Genomic DNA, 21,213 nt, shown 5'->3' with positions numbered 1-21,213 from the left:
TGTGAATAACTTTTTTATTACTTGACATTTTTTACCCAAATTTTGGAATTCATCGTTTGAATGGTTTAATTTTACAATGCTATATTCAGAAATAACGGTTATTTTTGTTGTGTGCGTTCATCCGTGACATGACATAAACAACAAAGTGCACGTGAGGGTGACAGGTTGGCGCTAAATGAAGTTATTATTGACCATCAAGGATTCTATGAAAATAAAGACATCCAAAAAAACATAAATTTATTGCAGAATTTTTGCAATTGAAAGAAAAATGGCCGTCAAGAAGTTTTACGCAAGGGAATTTGCATTTCAGGCGCCCATTTTGAAAATAAATTTGCATAATATTTTCTCAAATAAACATATTGACTAAGATTTTACTTTAAAACTAAAAACAAACTTTCTTGGTACTTTCATATTAATGAAAATATCGTGTTTGCATTGCTTTTAGCAACTGGGTACAACGCGTTACGGAGATCGACATAAACCAGTCTTTACTGAAATTCAATAAAGCAAATATTAAAATCACAGTGACATAATGCCCTGGAATTCATTGTAGTATTATACCCTATCGGTGATCCTATGTTTTATGTTTGTATTTTAGTGAAATCAAGAGATTTAGACCTTTTTGCACCCAATATAAATACACATTTTACAGAAATGTGAAATTCGGTTTTCGCGCAATATTGCACACATCGCTATTTCTCAGTAAGTACGAATCGCCCTGACATAAAAATCGATACCCATCATTGCACATATCTGTACTATACTTGGTTAAAATTTCAGAGACCTATGTTTATTAGTATCTGAGAAAATTTGATTTTTATACGTGCACACTTATAAGATTTGTTAAGTGTAGTATTCTAAATGAGTTTTGAATAATTATTAATTCTAAAATCATGTTATTTAAAAAAAAGTATTGCTTTTACCAAAACATATCAAAAAACAATTATAGCTTTAATCATGAACCTACGCGGTCCCCATCTTACAACACATATAACATCTAGAAATTATAAACCCGTAGTTAACCAAATTACGCAAATTAATAAATTTAATGTGAATATCTCACGAAACTTACCGAAAATTAATCGAAGATAAATATATTTTGGCATTGACCATATAATCCGTATACAATTGACAGGAAAATAAAAAGTATTCGTTTTTAAGACTCATTTAAATAACAAAATATATATATTATAATTAGAAGTAAATGTATACTTTGCAATAAACATGAACATTTAATGTAATTTTACACGCACTGGTGTGAAAACATGACTTTCCAACGGCAACTGAGACCATCGGGTGCGTGGGTAAATTTCGATGAAAATCCGATAATCACACACTCATCCGACACACTCGGACAAAGTGACCGTCGATTGAGACTAGGCTTTTGAATCGATTTTTTAGCCATTTCAGCTCAAAATACGACGTTTTAGAGTGATTTATATTTTTGTCAAATGAGACCGTCCTCAGTTTTTTGAAATGTCCTCACTTGTTGCTGTTATTATTGGAAAATTCCTTCAGTAGGAGGCGCTTACAAACCCACACACACGCACACACGCACACACGCACACACACACACAACAACAACACAACATAGTTTTACTCAGTTTGAATTTATATAATTTTATTTGCCCAACAATAAGTAGACATTTTATTAATATTAATATTTACTATGAAAAAAGTATCAATATTTATCATAATTGGTATGAAATGAATTTGACAATATCAAGCCTGACAAACATAATTTTTTATTGATATGTTTTATTGATCGTATTTTATGCTATATTTTTTTTTATTTTGTAGCACACGAATCATTTGTTGCTAGGGGCTCCTGGAATCATGGACTGGTTAGGGGGTTTTGTTGCCCTGGAAGGAGACAGTGCAAAAGTGATGCAAAATTTTGTAAACTCGACAAACATCATCCGACCATACATTGGTATAAGCTAGTTTTTTAAGTACAATTTGTAGTTTGCAAGTCATAAGGGATGAATTTCATTTATAATGCAATATGTTGAGCGAGGGACATAAGGCGTTTTCTAGAAATGGATTTTTCATTTGGTTTCGAAAATAAACGCTGTCACTACGGTTTTTAAAGCGGCCTCCAGCTTTATTTTCTGTTGGATAAACAATTTTGAGTTGTTTCAAACTAAGTCTAGTCTTTTTATAATTTTATCTTGGAAAAAAGTGCCTCGTGTCACTGTTAAGCCTTTTTTTAATACAGCGTCCCGGAAGCTATTTATAACGCATAAGTGACCTTAGTTTCTAAAAATAGAAGCTGCGGAAACGAATCACCAGCTTTACTAATTTAAATATTTAAATGTCAAGGAATTTCCTTATTGTATATGTATTTCATTTCCAAGTTAATTCTTTTGATTTGAATTAATATGGTCATATTATTTTACATCATAATTTAATAAAAGTATTTTAGCATTCATTACATCATCTTTATCAGTGCTTTTTTAATTATTTCGATGATAAAACATACGCGGTTTAGAGGGGCTGATAGGTTGATGCCAATGCGATTTATTTGGAAACCTATCTTTTTGTCTTGTCACCAATTAATACCAGTATGAAGATGCATTAAAATGTACACGCATAACACCGTTCAAAGGGTTGACCGCAATACTGCAGTAACTCTTATGAAATAAAGAAGGACTTGCAACATTATTTAAGCCAACCCACCAATTGTTATCGTTTATTTTGAATATCACTTATGTCACCAGCTAAATCCGTTTTTAAAAACTTGAAACATTTCTTTGCAATTGATATTTACGATTTTGTTTGGCAATCTTACGTATATAAAACAAAAATTCATTGCGAATATAAAGGATACTTTTATAGCTAAGAAATATTGTGCTTGTTTTATAGTTTCAGTTTCTTGTAAAATTGCAAATGACATTTTACATTTTAAATTATATTCTTTTATTTCATGCTTTCGAGTGTTTTATAGTAATATATCAGATGATTATATTCTGATAAACCACTAGTGAAATTTATAAAATATAATTTTCACTGTAGCCGGACTATATCTGAATGCGGATGAAAAGAAAATCATAACTAAATGAAATAACAAGCAGAAATAATTGCTGTCAAAAAAAATTTTGCTTCTTTAGGAAAAGAAAGTCGATTTCATCATACATCATGTAAAAATGTAACAAAATTAGAGAAAATTAACAGAACTTTATTTCAAAATTGATGATGTGACGTCATGATATGATGACGTCACATAGGAGAATGTGTGACGTTACGCGGCAAAATCAGTAAAAATATACTTAAAATCCCTTAAAAAGCATGAAATAAAAAGAAAATTTATTTGTTTTACATATAAGATTGAAATATATTTCATTCGTGAACACCAGCTATTATATTTTCACTCGTGGCTACGCCACTCGTGAAAATATTGCATCTGGTGTTCACTCAGTGAAATTATATTTCAATCTTACATGCAAAACAAACAAATATCCTCTATACAAATAAGGTTATTCGTCTTCAAGTGGAAGGTATTTTTCCGATGGACTGACCTACTTTGCATTTGGAGCACCTAGAGCAAGCATGTCCGGCATTGTAAGTATCAAACCCTAATCACATAATAGAAAGAGCATCGAAACACTAGGCGTAGCCACCGAGTATTAATCAAATTGCTGAGTGTTTTGATGTTCTTCCTCTGTTGTATTATAGTCAAACATAAAACATGTTCCCTGTTGCCACAATATGAAACTCCAGGAAAAGATAGCCAATGAACGAGCATCTGAATATGATATTTATATCGCTTTCCATTACTCTGCCGTCATAATAAGTTAATCCCAGAAGAAATTGAGCCAATCAATGGGCATGCTCTGGAGTACGGGTAACTAATACCTGCACTTCAGTTAATGTACTGTGCATGTATATGTATTCGATTCAACTCTGACACATTTTCAACAGAAAGTTCCCCAAACTATGTTACAATTCAATCATAAATATTCTCTGCTTTGCGTCAAGAAGTGATCTTTTTCCATTTTACACTTGTTCTTATAAATTGTATTTAATAAAATTAAGATAAAAATAAAATCTAGACAATGCGAGACAAATCTAGTTCTTCATAATTTTCAGAACGAGGTCTCTTTTGATTTTTTCTATATTTTTTTGGCAAAACAATTGCGGGTTGTTAAAAGACCAAAATAGATCAATTTTTGACGGAAAGTCTTAAAATTATTAAAGGATTTTAGACGGATTTGAATTGTTGACATTATAAATGACTAAAATTAAATCTATTCTGATCAATCTGTTTCCAGGTATTGTTCTTCAGATCAAACGAAGCACAACATTCGTTGCAAAGCGCTTCAAAGATATTACAAGGCAGCGTTAACGGAAAGGTAATAACTATGACAAAGTTCATTTGATTTTTGGCCTCCAGCCCAAGAAAAAATATAAAACACATCATAGAAAGTTAATGACAAATTATAACATAATTATTATGTTAAAGGGACACCGCCAAGGTTTTTTTTACATGACGACCATTTGTTGCCTATACCAAAAACTTATGTGCAAAGCTTCAGACCATCCACATACTCCATCTTTTATCCAATTTTCTTTTGTGTTTAGAATAAAACAACATATACCATAAGTAATATATCATCCATATCTAATACTGTTCATATAAAATATTTTATTTTAACTAATTCTAAATAACATGGAATAAAAAGCTTATTTTTAAATAGTGATAATTGATCCAAATTGGCACTCTTCTTTCCTTACAATGATTAGAAATTAATCCTAAATCGATCTTGAATAAAAAATACAAGATCAGTTTCCCGTTATAATGGAACAAACATATGAAGAAAATCTACTGTAGGGTATAATAATTAAAATAATGCTTTGATTATTAATGTATGAACTAACGAACTATTTTTAACTTAGATTTTACCAGCGAATTCCTATTTTGGAGCGACCTTGTGTACAATGGATGTCAACGGTGATGGCATGGACGATTTGCTTGTTGCAGCCCCAATGTACAGTACCTTTGAAAACAATGTTTTCTCAACGGAGAACTTGGAAATCGGACTTGTATCAGTCTATCTGGGATCAATGATGGTATTGAGAAATATAGTTCCCTTCCTTTTTGTATTGATTATATTTGTATATTGGTTACATATACATTTTAGCCGGTATCTCTTGCGTTATGGAACGTTCTAAAAATGTAACATATAGTCGACCGTAAAACAGTCCGCCATAAAATTTCCTATAATCTTATATTTTCAGGTTAAGGGCCACGTGACTGCTCGCAACCTTATGTTTCCCATAAAAACTTGTAGTAGATATTTCTAATATGCTCCCATATAAATATTTTAAAATACATTTATTAAGAAACAAACAAAACTGCCAAAGCATGACTTTGTTATAGTTAATGACATTTACAGAGAGAAAAAAATGTTTTAGAAAGTAAACTTTCCAAACTATATTTTGGTTTAGATTATGGACTTCAAAGCATCGCCGCAGATGTTGACAGGAACAGAGGTTCATGAGAGGTTCGGAAGTGCCATTGCTGACCTTGGAGACATAAATTCAGATTCCTTCAAAGGTTTGTTTCTTTGTCATATTTGTAAATACTCATGAAAGTAATGTTATTTTTGCGGTTGAAAATTTTATGCAATGTTGTTTACTTTATATGTTTGCAATCATGTTTACAATATTCGTTTAAAATAGATGTATCAATTAATGTTGAGCAATTTGATGTGTTAGATAAGAAAGTTATGTTCTAGGGTCCAGCGTCCCCTTCAATAGACATTCAATTATACAGTGGGTGTCTCTTGAATTGTAGTTGAACATGACTGTTTATTGCAGCTTTACCTTAAGTACGATACTGTTTATACATTGAAATTATGCCACACAGTTAAATGTTATATGTTAGCTAGGTATTTAGTTGAATATAAGTTTTGATTTGTATTTTTTTTCTTAGAACATTTTTAGTGGTTAATAAATATCAAATGTGATCATTCCGTCAACTATGGTGGATAAGTTATTTCACTTATTTGCTTTACCTCGTCTTTTTAATAAAAACATTTCATAAAGTTCATTCGAAAAATAACACAAAACAAAAACAAACAAACAAAAAACTCACACAAAAACAGCAATGACTATATAGAAAGAAAAAAATAATTTCTTCCAAAAATCAATGTACATGTAGAAGAGACCCGTGCCTTAAACTAGATTTAAGTTCATTTTCACTACAAAATAAATCCAAACTCATACATTTATACAGGCAGCAGACTTTATGAGCTTATTTATTTCACCAAATATATGTCAGATATTGTACATATGATATGTATATAACAGAAAGCAAATGGCAACAAGTTCTAGCAACATTAGATTAAGTCCCTTCCCAGAAAAGCTTTTTTCACATCAGTACATGTTTACACAAACGTCTTCAGTTAAGTACACTACACGCATGGCACTGTTAATTGTCAGTTTTTAACATCGAATTTCTTTGAATATTTATTTGTTTGAACAGATGTTGCAATAGGAGCTCCATATGCAGACGGCTTAAGAGGTGCAATATACATCTACAATGGATACACTGGTGGCGTATGGCCTAAATATTCTCAGCGAATAATGGCTTCTGAAATTGATACGGGGCTGAGAGGGTTTGGAATTTCAATTTCACAAGGAAGAGACATGAATTTTGATGAAATAAATGGTGAGACATATTATGAATTAAATGAAGACATAAATTGTGAGATATATCAAATATTTAATTAATAAACTTATTTCTCAGTCACACAAAATGTCTTCCCGCTGTAGTTTACAGTTGAAGGTGCAGATAGGCAGTAGCGGCCGTAACAAGATACAAAATCATTTGGGAGTATTTCATATAGATATGACCCTTGACATATTACTAAACATTACATGAACTCGAGAGGTTCTTTACAGGTTTTGTTTCATTTGAAGTTTAAAGAAAGAAAAGCACATTCATATTGAAAACATGATAAATAGTATACCAAACAAGTGTCTGATATTGTAATTCTTTTCTGGCTCGGCACGAAAAAAAAATGCCTTAGCTTTGCCTGAAAAGTTTTGTAATATCAGACACTCGCATGGTATGTTCTATCTATTATAGCTGATTGCATTTGCAGAAAAACTAGCATTGTTATAGTTATAGACAATACCATGCTAGTGTTTGATAATACAAAAATTTATCAGACAAGGCAAAGAAAAACAGAAGAAGGAGGCTTTGCCGAGCCTTCATTTGTTTTTCGTGCCGAGCCTGGTAAAATTTATAATATCAGACACTTGTTTTGTAGTCTTGCTATTTATCGTGTTTTCAATTTAAATATGCGTTTCTGTCTTTAAAATTTCAAATGATATAGAACCCTTTCAAGAACATCTCGGTTTAATGCTAACCAATGGTCATATCTATAAGAAATAGTCCCACATGTTTAAGTCAAATGTAAGAGAGACTTCAATATTTAAAGAATCTATTCGATTCAAAGTTTATCACTACTAAGCATGCAACATGCTCTTTATCAACAGAAATTAATGTACTGGTATGATAAAATAATATATATTTTCTAAATATTTGTAGATATAGTAATAGGCTCCTACTTGTCAGACCAAGCTGTCGTTTTGTACGGAAAATCAGTGATACATGCACATAGTGACTTCAGCGTTGTTGACAGCAGAGGCTCTCTAACAAATGTTGTCGAAGTAAACGGTGACAGGAGGGAATCCGTCTTGGTTTGTTTCCATTACTCTGATCGGCGATGCAGTTATCTTAGTGAGTATTTTAAAGATTAAGTAATCAGTAAATGTAGGAGAAAATTATCAGTATTTAGGAGTATGATATTACACGTCATGGTGTTCAGATGCTTAGTGGTATAAGATGGAAGACTGTAAGAAAAATAACAAACATCTCAACGGCATTCGAATTAATCCACAAAACTTCATTTTTTATTAATAACCTATTTGCATTTTGTTATCTTGAAATCCCTCTATACTATCTTTTTTTATCACTGTGACTATATATCTTTATTTGCATGCTTTAAAATGAGTCGCAGTGAGGGTTAAATTCTATTGATTTCTGCACAAGTATATTGTACTGAAATAGTGTAAAACTTGAAACCGTACATTTTACAGTCAACCATAAACGGTAATATTTATTTAACAGTTAAGGTATTACCACTCTAATGGGCACTAAAGGAACTGAATAATTTATATCATAGATCAGATATATACCTTAAAGTACATCTGTATGCAAAATTTAAAACAAACTTTACCGTACGGAAATCGAGTTATGGCCACTTTTAAGAACTGAAGCTAGGGTGTATGAGGTCCCTTTTTCAAAAACGAGTAACCTTTAAATACTCTGCAATAACATTCTAATGAAAAACGTTTTCCCATTAATTTTTGGTAAGAAACAAATAGTACTATTCAGCTAACAATCAACATAAACAAAATTATGGTTTCTACTCAAGTTTATAAAATATGTATAAAAATGTTACCCTACCCCACCCTTTTTTAACACGTGTTTGACCATTTTCCTACTTAGGGAGCCTTATTTAAAAAATCCTTAAACTTTACCCAAATGAGTGCCTGTTTTCAAAGTTTCCCTACATTTTTAAAAAAGTAAATTGGTTGATCTTGTAAAATATTAAATACTTTCACCTCTAGTTTTGATTTTATTACACTTTGAAAATATCAGGTATATCCATATTTATTACTAGATTTAGCATTATTTAGCCAATAAATACCTATATAAATTTAATAATAAAAAATAAACACTTTTTTCTACCCAAAATGGATGGAGAGATACATAAATAATGTAAAAAGAAAAAAAAGAAAAGAAAAAAATGTTGACCCATCTGAGGTTTGAACCCATGGCCCTCAGTTTCAATGTAGTTAACAGTAGTTCTAGCCTATTTGAATACTCTTCAAAGCGGAGGTAAGGCATTAGGATGGTAATACCTTAATAATTACTAGTTAATACTAGTTTAGTGTATTTATTATAAGATTTAGTATCGTACTCCTTAACAATGTTTTCTCTTCGTTTTTTCAGTGTTAAACTTGACAATAACCTTGGATATAAAAAAACGGGGATCAAGCAAGGATTGTATTTGAGACAAATAACCAACCAACCTTGTCTCACAGTTTAAAAATATTAAATGATGCTTACAAGTGTACACCGCCCGCTGTTATAAAAACAAAAGTAAGATTTTATTCTCAATTGTTTGGAATAAACGTTGGTTATACTTGAATAATTAACATTTATATCACTTAGGCCAAAACACATTGTCAAGTTTGGCAAAGATATAAACTATTAAGTTTGTGCGAAAGGGTATATGCTAAAAATTAAATGGAAACAATGTTGAATGATATGTAACAATGTATTTACAGTTGTACATTACATTACTTAAATAGGAGTATTGAAATTCTTTTGTAAGGTCAGACTGTAAAAAAGTAAGATATAAGTCACATCATTGTTTTTATATTGCACAATAAAATGCATTTAACGATTTAAATTTTACAAATATCAACAAATACTTATCTATGAAATTATTCTTTGTTTATGAATAATTATCAGGTAATGGATTTATGTATCTTATAATACCATATGTGTTCTAAACGCAATACTGTTAAAATGGTTAATGAAACTTTAAAATGCTTGGTTTTTATGCCGACGTTAATTTTTTTATACATATTTAAAAATGACAACTTTCTAGTCATTGTATTTGTTTTTCTGCAATATTGTATTTTCACTTTATCCATAATTTGATAATTAAATGACAGCTTCCAATTCAACTATAATTTGTGTTATTATTTTTTTAACCATCTGAGCTTATGAAGGTGGATTCATAAATTTATTTAATGCAGCTGTAATAAAGTAAGATATTGATTGTTCATGTTCTATATTTTCTCCTACAGTCCACGCATGATCTTGTCAGTCCTTTAGAACTTCAGACCGATTATTCAGTAGATGAGATTCTATGTCCTGGTCTCACCGTCAAAGCAGCAATCAGTCATTTTGATGGAGCTCACCCTGGTGATCCTTTATTACAACTGAAGAAAGAGGTACGTTGTCTTGTTTAAAAAACTTCGAACCGTCCAGTTTTAATTAAGTCTAAATAATATTTTATTTCAATGTACAATTATATATTATGATGGCATATTTCTGCCACCAGATAACCATATAACTAACAAGTTAATTAAGGTGTTAACTAGTTATGTAACTAGTTAGTTATGTTGTTAACTAGTAATGTCACTAGTTATTTTTTTCAATAAATAAAAGATTATAACGGGAAATAAATGCATGTTAGTGACTACAACTGCCATCCTTTTTATTATTTTACTAGCTTAATATAAAGAGGTTAACTAGTTCACTAACTAGTTAATCTCTTAACTAACTAGAAAAACATGCAAAATTATTCAAATAGGCTTTGAAGCCCATAAGGACAAACATGCAAAATAATTGCAATAGGCTTTAAAGCCCATAAGGACAAACATGCAAAATAATTCCAATAGGCTTTAAAGCCCATTAGGACACAAACATGCAAAATACTTCCAATAGGTTTTAAAGCCCATGAGGACAAAAACATGCAACTAATTCAAATATGCTTTAAAGCCTATGAGGACACAAACATACATAATAACGAACAGTGTATGACATCAAAATATATACATGTTGACAATATCAACAATCATCAAATGTTTGGAGAAGATCAATTTCGATTGATAAAGATTGATAAAGAAAATACCAGCCATATTTTTTATAACAAGTGTTTATTGTTTTCTTTATTTCGAAATTTATCTATAAACCACTCATTTAATGGTTTATTTACTAGGTATCAAAAACTTTTAACTTATACAGTCTGTACGACATTCTTTATTTACTGTCGCTTGAAAACTGTTAATTATGTAATAGGAAAGTATTGTAACTGATTCAGACTTTTCTCCATTGTAAGAAAATACAATATTATTGTTTTACATGTATACATTTTTTCGTCATTTGTAGAAACATTTCCTTTTTAACTGAGCTAGGAATTATGTTTCAATTTATACTTACACAATTTCACTGAATATTTAATTTTTAATTTTATAAATATTATTTATGAATTAAACCAATTAACCAAATTAAAAGAAAAAACCGGCATAATCTTATTTGAAAGGATACTATTGTACAGAACATAGCCAAATATTTATTCCTTTCTATAAATATTGAATAGAGGCAGTTACTTTGAAATGCTTACTTTTACATAACACATTATTTCTTTTGTTTACCAACAGCTTCAGTTCAAGAACGAATGTCCTAACAACTATTGTAAAACAAATCTAAGACTTGGAGCCAACGCCAAATATATAAATGTTGATGGTTACTTTTGTCATCGGCAATCAAGACCTCGTTGTCGATGTTAATATCTCAAAAGAAGGTGACGCATCATACGGGTCTGTGTTTTATATGGTATATCCAAGATACGTTGGTTATAAGAATGTAGAAAAACTGCGTGGAGAGACCGATATATCTTGCTCAATAGTTGACAGCCGAGCTAATGACACAAGTGTAACTCTAGCCAAGGACGAAGCGGCTGTATCATGTTTGTTTGGAAATCCGATGTCAAATGATACCGAAGTTCAATTCAGGTTGTTCATGATCGTTCCCGTAACAGTTGCTAATGATGATAAGTCAATGATGCTGAATATGCATGTGTCTACTCTAAGTGAGGAAACAGACCCTAGCAACAACAATCAAACAATTACTATCAATCTCAGGCATAATCTGGAAGCAGCTTTAACAGCGTAAGATGATATTAGTTATACTGATAATACTGATTTATTTTAGTTCGATTGCGTTGAAAGCTATAAGCTTATTGAAGCACTCTCGCATCCGTTCCTGGAACCTTTCAGTACTAAGCAATGAGTGTTTAGTTTCTTGATCAAGGAAACAACGGGCGTGAGATATTACAGATGTTATTGAAAGTTATTACCTATACTCTGTTGATTATTTTGATTTAATAAAAGAATTTCATACTAGAAAAACTACAAAAAATTAAGAACTAAAAACTATTCTTATTGAGCCTAATGTAACTATGTAATGTAACTCCTGCAATGTATTTTGGATGGTAATGTTACTGTCCTTATTTGTCTTTAAATCATTAAAGTAAAAGTAGTGTTATTGAAATTTATACTTTATCACAGTTTGCAATATTGTTACTAGTATCTATATCTGAAATTTAACTTAAGACATTTCTATGTATAGATCTTTTCAAAAGTATGTAGAAACAGTAGCAATGTATGTATGTTTTTCATACACTTTTGTCAATGTAGTTATTTTACTTTCAGAATATCAGCACAAGAAACGATATACATAGGAAAGAGTAAAACGTTGCCTAATATGCAAAATATATATGAGCTGTATAATAAGGGACCGAGTAGTCTACAGTCAGCTAGGATATCTATATCATTCCCACAAATTCAGAATCCTGAGAAAGCAATCTTATATCTTAACAAAACACAGGTATAGCAACACCAGAGCTGCATCAGTACTAAGGGTGTAGTACTTAAGTACCGGTACTTGGCAAATTATGCAGTACCATTACCAGTGCCAGTACTAGATTTTAGCTCGCTACTGCAGTACCAGTACTTTTTTTGGTGAAGTAATTAAGTATCAGTACCATTACTTTTATATATTCATCAAAGTTTGAATAAATACAGTGTCAAACAAATAATTGCAAATATTATTCAGCAAAGAAATAAAATCATAATTTACTTTAAAGTTAACATAACATGTTTACAACTTTATAGTTTTAACATACTTTTTACAAACAATATTTACAACATATATTCATGTCATATTTAATTGTTTAGTAACCAGTCAACTGTATAAATTACAATGCAAACATCTTTCATTTAAAACACAACAGTCTTTTGTTGCCTTTCACACCTTCACACCTCTGTGCAATTTATACCAAAGTAAATAACAACTTTTTATGGTGCTAAAAATATCACTTTTTTCACTTGAAATGGGTTTATTTAGAATAGTAGAAATTAATTAGTGTTTATTTTGCTCTTTTACTAGTAAATACAAAGTAATAAAAGATTTTAATAAGGATATTTTAGAGTAAATAGTTATCGAGTCTGTTTATCTTTATTTAGTTTTTACTTAAAGTCTTTGGTGATTTTTATGATGAATACTATGTTAACATTTGAAAGAATATTGCAGCAAATTATCACTTACTTTTTCACAAAAATAAAATATAGTTCGTGTAATTTACAGCTTTATTTTATGAGAAAAATTGATGCTTTTTTTAATTTTTATCAAAACCAAAAGTACTGGGTAATGCAGTAGCATTATCACTTTTTAAGACAGTAATGCAGTACCAGTACCAGTAGTAGCAAAATTTTGTAAGAGTAATTCAGTATCAGTACCAGAACTTGCAAAATCGCTGCAGTACGTACTGCAGTACCAGTACCAGTAATGCAGTTCTGAGCAACACAGAACATATTTTCATTCTTAAATATTTTGATGTGTTGTCAATTTTGAACAATTCAAAAGCGATGTATTGGCAGTGATAGAAACGGTTCTGCTGACAATGACCTTAGTAGTAATGGAGACGAAGACAATGATGACGATGATGACGACGACGATAAAAAACAAACGATAACCGAGTTTAATTGAGTTCTTGTTAAATGCCTTTTAGTTTCAGAATATTGTCAACATTAATATTGAAATGAATGATTTATTAATGATTAAAGATAATCTCACTGTTTGAGGTGAAATACACTTTAAGTTTACTCAAGTTTATAAATAAATGTATACATTTTGTATTTGAAAGGCCCATAAATAATGTTATCTTTATTTCTCAAAAACTTTTATTTTGGTGTATTCTTAAAGTTTCCAGAAAGTTACTCTTCTGTTTTTTGTTTGTTTTTTGACAATTAGTACAATTATAGCGATTTGGTATTATGTATGGAAGTCAAAATACTACTTTACACTTTGCTACTTTAATGACAAATTGTTACAAATTTCAAGCGACTTTTCCCTAGTATCAAGCATCTGACCTGCTCTTAAACTATAAAACCCATGTTTGCCGTTTTTAAAGAAGTAAAAATTTAACCGTTTCTGAGACATAACGTGCCTTTGAACTGTATCATTTAAAATATCTTCTTAGAAGAATGATAATCGGTGTAAAATTCAGTACATGTTAAATGCCTCATGGATTCAGAATATGGTCAAAACCAATAACAAAAAATGGAATTTATAAAACATCTCATTGTTAAAGTAAATTTGATCAACATATCCTAAATCTGGATTTTACATGGAAAAATACAAATATCTTGTGAACATTTTACATTCTGGGATAAAATACCTGTTACATCTTAACATTTCCATTCCTCGTTAAAATGTATAAAATATAATTCAAATTCTGTTGTTAATGTTTTTAACTAGGTTAAATGCGGCACAACTTGTGAAGTCACGTGCTCCTTAACAGATGACAATATAACGCCAGAAATTTATTCCTACGTGAAGGGTCGCCTTGTTTCACGTACACCAAAACCAACACAGCCTTTAACAGAACTCGAGAAGATGGTAAATAATGCTATACTTTTCTACAATCGCCAATAAGCCATCCGTTTGCGGTGATATGTAAATAAGAGCATGTTTCTGAAGTTATTCATGAAGAACAAAATACAAATATATCATGTGCTCTGTTCAATATAGACCTTTTTTACAGTACGTTATTTCCATAAAAACGGAAGTAGCATTCCGCGCATGCGCATTCTGCGTAGGGCAAAAAGACAATTACAAAACATTTTATCAGAATAAAACAACTTCATACACAATTTGATGAAATCAAAATAATTAACCATTTGTTAAGAATAGTTTATTTTGAGAAATAACCGATGGAATGGTGAATTTGAATTATTAACTTGAACATTTATGCATTTACGCTTTTTTGAGACTCTGAATGATGCTTTCGATTGAAATAAGAACCTTCGTTTACAAGCATCAGAACCATTTCTACTGAAATGCGTCACTTGGACATAATTACCTTCAATACTACTTTGTAAAGCTGACGAAAGTTTGCAAGCGTAATAAATAAAGCACTGAGCTTCAAAATTAGATGTCGTGAATGCAAATTTTATTGACAATATTCTCTTTCTATTCTCATACTTATAAGGCTTTAATAAATATCATTTCAAGTTATGTCGCCCGAAAAAAAAATGCTTTCATCTGTAAATTTATTATCATTTCCATTCCAATTGTTTATCTGTTTATTAATTATCATTTTCGTTCCTATGAATTCTATTTTAGGACTGCAAACAAGAGAAGTGTTCCATATTTAACTGTATGGTAACTGGAATACAACCGAAGACCAGTGCAGTTATATATATGCACCATGTCGTTGATAAGGATATTGAAAGTTTTATGAAGGTAATGAATGTTATTATTTGTTAAGTTAACTACTTGTCAGTTGCTGATATTGAAGAGTTTTTAATGTTATTATCGTCTGACTATCATTTGCTGATAATGGGAATTTAAATGATATAATAAACAGCTGCTTGTTACCAGTTTTTGCTATTTGCTCGCTTTGAGGTTTCAAATATTATCAATAGCTACTATTTATAGTTTAACTCTTATCATCAGCTACTTATAATTTGTTTGCACTAAAAATTTAAATGCTATTATCAGTTATTTGTAATTTTCTGATATTGAAGTTTTTGTTTGCACTAAAAATTTAAATGTTATCATCAACTGCTAGTCATTTGTTGAAATTGAAGTTTCAAATGTTATTATTAGCTAATAATTATTAGCTGATTATTGGCTGATACTAAACATTTAAATGCTATTATCAGTTATTTGTAATTTTCTGATATTGAAGTTAATTATTATCATCTAATTATCATGTGCTGAGTTGAAGTTTTAATTGCTAATGTTATCATTAGTTAATTGTGTTTTTCCGATGTTGAGATTTTAGATGTATAACATGTTGTTTGCATTGTCTTGTTATTGGAATTTCTATTTTCAACTCATTGTATTCATCCTGTATCACGATATTAAGGCTCGTAATAGTGTTATCAGCTTCGTGACATTTACTCCCATTCAGATTTTAAATGTTATAAACAGCGATTTGTCATTTGTTGGCATTAAAGTTTTAAATATTACAACTTACCATGTGGGTAAATTGAGGTTTTAATTGTTAATATCAGCTCGTGGTTTTTTTTGTATTAAGGTTTTGAATGACAATAGATTTTAAATGCAATTTTTAACTTGTGGTTTTATTCTGCTTGTGTCAAGATTTTGAATGTTATATATAAACATCTTCTTGTTACTTGCTGACATTCAGATTTTAAATGTTATCATCAGCTACTTGTCATATGCTGGCATTGATATTCTGCTTCTTGTCATATTCCGCCATTGGGATTTAAAATGTGACAATATTATATGTCTTGATTACAACCAAAATAATTTTGTTGTACCACAATTTTACAGATTGTTATATTTAACTTGAATACCATAATATTTTTGTGATACCACACGTTTACGGGTGGGTATATATAACTTGAATACAAAAATATTTTTGTTATACCACAAAAAAGACTTCGCCTTTACTGTTCACATTTTGTTTTAAATTTGCGTACTCGGTTTTACAAGGGATAAATATTGGAGTATATCCATAATAAATATACAGTGAAAATCAATAAAATACGTACTTTTTGAACATATCTCGTACATGTGTAAAGGACAATGGAAGGATTTTTTTAATGGATATTAATTTTAATGGATGTTAATATCAATTCTGTTTCTTTCAGGACGGGAAATCAATAAAACTGCTGTCAACGGCATTTGTATGGATAAACAAGACAAACCTGATCAGCAACCAGACAGAATTTTCACAGCAGGTATTATTTTCTAATTTTCTATACTATGTACTAGCGTTTGGAGCTGCCAATAAGCTTAAAATCCGATCTTTCATGTATACAGTTACAACGATTAGTATCATTTAAGGGTTTTTTTTATGGTTTTTTTTTTAAAATCTTTTTTCTTATCTTTATCACACTTCAACCAGATTGCCTAGAGCTTTCCACAGCCTAGCCTAATCGCTTGTGCGCCAGATACATGCCCTGTGTCATATTCTGTCAGTTTTATGCTGATTAATGTTAAAATTCAATCAAAATCTAAGCTTTTAATCTGTCAAAGTTCGCGATACTAATCAGCATTAGTTCCATATAAAACTTGAAATGTTGATGCTCATGCTGGAATTGAGTAATATTGTATCAAACAAAATTAAACTTCAAAACCAAATGTCTGTACTTTATAACAGATGTTAAATTCAGATATGTCTTTTCGGTCCCCATGCCACTTGCCCTTCTAACTTGTTCTTTTGTTGACCTTTAATTAATTGTCTTCTTTATTAATATCCTTGTCGGTAAATATGATTTATTATTAAGAATTATTTATAATAACGCTCCGTTCCTTTTTGCTCTTGTGCCCTCTCCAGTTTTTGTTTGGTGTCCCGCTGGGCTTCCTGCAGATGTTGCTGCGTTGTGTTAAGCGATGCTTTCATTGAAATCCATCCTTCATTGTAGAACTCTGCTTTCATAATCTACGCGTAACGTTTTATTCAATAAGAAACACAAACCTAATCGATTTAATGATTTATTATCACTGTCACACTTTCTGCACATTTTTTCTTTAAATTATAGTCTAGATAAGTTCAAGCCTTGTTTTTCGAAGAGTTATTTAAAGATATAACATACAGGTATAAAAACCCCGGATTGTTGGCATTATCATTACTTTTTCATGAGCGGGCTGATTTTAATAATTTTTAATCAAATTATTCTTAATGACATGTATGAAAATCTGTTGCGATTGTTGTGATTAATTTATGACTAAATGTGATATATTTCTAGCTGATAACTACTATAAGTAAAAGAACAGCCGTGCGAAAAGAACTTCCGTGGTGGATAATCTTGGTCAGTGTGCTGGGTGGTATTCTGCTGATAGCACTGATTATCCTTTTGTTATGGAAGGTAATACATTTATGCTTTATATATATGGAATTGGTGAATGAGATAAATACAGGCACGTTATCCTTCAGAAATACATTTTTTTAAACTCTTTTGAAATGTCAAACTTATGTTAATAATGTTTTAATTATGGATTAAGGGCGTGTGCTTAAGAACTGAATAAAGTAGCGCAGAACATGCAGGGATGTGTCGTTAAGGTACCGAAATGTAAGCAAAGTAGTATTTTGACTCCCATACAAAATACTTATACATTATATTTATAGCAATTACCAACAGTCCAACAGGAGCAAAAGATAGTTCACAAATATGGCAAATGATTCTTAATTTTGGAAAATAAAAATGACATATTACTGAGGCATGGTGGACCTTTATCTTTATAATTGTAATGTTATGGGTGATGTGTACATAACTGAAAGCGTAGACAAAGTTAATGATAATGTATAACTAATTAAGGGGAGTGGTGGCCTAGTGGTTAAGGTGTCTGCCATTAAATCCAGGTATCATGGGCTCGAGCATTACTTGGTGCCAAGACCATGTTTCTTTATATGACACCATTACTGGTTGGTTTAAGGAAGCGGACTCGAAAGTGATTTATATAAGTTGCAAGTACTTGTTTCGCAATAGAGCTTAAATAAACACTGAATCTAACTTGCATAAAAGGTTCCAAAAACAATGCTGGTTTCTATATATCTCCTAAGAATTATATTTAAATGAATTTTTACAGTGCGGTTTCTTCAAACGGAAAACCAGAGATGAACTTGAGAAGCGGTTAATGAGCGCTACAGTGTCCAAGGGTAACGGTAACAATGTCAAGAAAAGAGACTCATACACGGACAGTGAGGGCGGGATCATAGACAACGAAATGCCAGTGGCCAATGAGAAAGAGAAATTTTGAAGAAAACAGAAATGGTTAAAACACTAGGGCAATGATAGCTTACCTAAAATGCTTTTTTAATAAAGATACTTGATTGATCAATAATCATCTAAAAGTGCCATAAGAAGTATGTATTTAATGGTGTATTAAGTAATAATTGTGTACATGTAAATCACAAGGGCACTGTTATCTTACTTAAGATGTGTTTTTTTTTCTTTTTCTGTTTAGCATTGTACATGTAAAAAGTGTTAAAGAAGTGTGCATTTTATTTGGTATCAAGATATAAATGTGTACATGTATATAAAAAATGGAAGGCGTTACGTTATATCTTTTGTACGCTTGAATGGTTTGGTTTAAATATTATCAAGAATTAGTGCTACATTGAAATAATCACATGATGTCATCATATCACTGTGCAATATTCCGTTGGCCTTGTTTGGTGCATTTTTTGTTAGTAATAAAAGACATTTTCGCTTTTATCTTATTTGTGTATACTTTTAACTGTTGATCAAGCACTGTTAGACTTTGCATCCAAGTATCAAGTATATCAATTGTAACATTTTATGCGGTCTATCTTATGAGGGTAGAACGCGACACTTTGCGAACTTTCGCGTAGTGTCTTGAAAATGGGCATGTAAAATGTTGACCATATTTCAGACCTGATTCCGTTGATTTTATTCCAATTGTTTCAAATAACTTGTACCTCGCATGTTCGGGATTGGATCGCGTCAGAAACTTCAGATTCTTACAGATAAGGAAGCTTTACAGTTACCTTTTGGAAGGTCGATGGCTCAAGCCAGGAACCTGAAATAATGCTCCAAATAGTCACTTGAAGTTTTCCACTACAAGTAAACCTGAAAAGTTGTCAGATGACATTGAGTGTCAGTGTCACTTTAAAAGAATTAACAAAATTTCATTTTATTTAAAAGGTCCATTATTCCTCAGAAATGCCTTTATTTTATTTTCTCGAAAGCTTTTTATATTTTGTGTCCTGATTATAAATTTTAAAACATTATTCATTGGCCGTTTACCTGAATCATCTTTTGCTTTTGTTGCTTTTGAGAAAATAGTCAGTGATAGTGTTTTAGTATTTTGTATGGAAATCAAAATACTACTTTGTTTACATTTGTCTACTTTTATGACAAATAATTTCAAATTCAGCGCTGTTCAGTTCAGGTAAGAAGCATCTTACATGTCTAAAACCATTATTTAAACATTATAAAACTCATGTTTGCTCGTTCTAAAGAATGATAAAAATAATTATTTATTTCTGAGGCATAATGTGTTTTTCATACTGAAAAGAAAAACACATTAAATAAAGGTTTACATTGCGCATTAATTTGATACTTTTAAAGATATTGCATATTAAATACACATCTCTGTTTGACAAGAATACAAATGCACATATATCAATGAAGATGTTTGCAGGGAAGTTACAAAAATTTGTATTTTGTATTGGTATTTAAAACGCTTTATTACTAGATAATCTGCTATTGTTTTTTGTCTTGCTCAATTGTATTATCCTTTACATGTATATCATAAATATTATGATATCTATGCAATAGTATCATTCATTATATTTTGTTTCCATTTTTATTATGCAATATATTTTACCTTTATGATAAGGATATTGAATTATAATAATTAAAACTGTTATTAATTACATTTCTTTGTTTTATTTCATTTTAAAATGTATAGATTCATTTCAATAATCAATGCGTGATTTTTAAAAGATCCTGTTACTCAACTTTTTTATGGTTTTATATAATAAATATGATGCTCAAATGAAGATTTATCAAGATTGTAAGTTCCAAAAAGTGTGTAACGTTGTAAAGTGACCCCCATAGAATAATGACCCCCCGGTCATTATTTTATATAAAATAGATGACCCCTTTCTATAAAATACTGACTCCCCTTATAAAATAATGACCCCCCGATTTAATCTGTAAAATATTGACCCCCCACCCCACTTAGCCTGTTACTAACATATCTATATCAATTCAAGTTACTGTCGTGTTTCTATGGCTTTTATATTTGTTGTTGTTGTTGTTGTTTTTTTTCTTCTGGAGCCGCTGCATGTTACTGCTGCAGAAGCTGCTGTGTCTACATCTATTGAAATGAAATATAAAATTGCTTCCATTTGAATTTCATTTAAATTATCATCATTGTAATACAATATACATAAGTCGCTTTAACGTATATGATTCAACTTCAAAGACAACATTGTTCTACTTCATCTGACGTTAGATAACCTTTGTTCATACCGTGGAGGCATTGCTTAAAACGAATGTGTTAAAAATGCAAGGCTTTGAGGAGCTATTTAAGCAGTCACTGTTCGTGCC

General features: G+C 30.7%; 2 protein-coding genes across 2 annotated transcripts; both read left to right on the top strand.

Moving 5' to 3' along the window:
* The first annotated feature begins 1,791 nt into the window (after nucleotides 1-1,791).
* On the top strand, nucleotides 1,792-10,027 carry LOC132758472 (integrin alpha-4-like). Its single transcript, XM_060750145.1, has 9 exons — nucleotides 1,792-1,933; nucleotides 3,476-3,561; nucleotides 4,272-4,352; nucleotides 4,897-5,070; nucleotides 5,449-5,557; nucleotides 6,488-6,673; nucleotides 7,559-7,750; nucleotides 9,029-9,178; nucleotides 9,895-10,027. The coding sequence occupies exons 1-8, from the start codon at nucleotides 1,837-1,839 to the stop codon at nucleotides 9,088-9,090; spliced, it is 987 nt and encodes a 328-aa protein (XP_060606128.1). The 5' UTR covers nucleotides 1,792-1,836; the 3' UTR covers nucleotides 9,091-9,178; nucleotides 9,895-10,027.
* On the top strand, nucleotides 9,901-20,536 carry LOC132758471 (integrin alpha-6-like). The gene is made up of 8 exons (XM_060750144.1): nucleotides 9,901-10,041; nucleotides 11,254-11,763; nucleotides 12,307-12,481; nucleotides 14,414-14,554; nucleotides 15,281-15,400; nucleotides 16,780-16,869; nucleotides 17,881-18,000; nucleotides 18,722-20,536. The coding sequence occupies exons 2-8, from the start codon at nucleotides 11,330-11,332 to the stop codon at nucleotides 18,890-18,892; spliced, it is 1,251 nt and encodes a 416-aa protein (XP_060606127.1). The 5' UTR covers nucleotides 9,901-10,041; nucleotides 11,254-11,329; the 3' UTR covers nucleotides 18,893-20,536.
* Nucleotides 20,537-21,213: the final 677 nt, after the last annotated feature.

The sequence above is a fragment of the Ruditapes philippinarum genome, unplaced genomic scaffold (assembly GCF_026571515.1).
Source record: "Ruditapes philippinarum isolate M1 unplaced genomic scaffold, ASM2657151v2 ctg17944_1_1_1_1, whole genome shotgun sequence".
NCBI lineage: Eukaryota > Metazoa > Mollusca > Bivalvia > Venerida > Veneridae > Ruditapes > Ruditapes philippinarum.
Note: the sequence above shows the minus strand (reverse complement) of the source record. Positions and strands in the feature narration are given on the sequence as shown.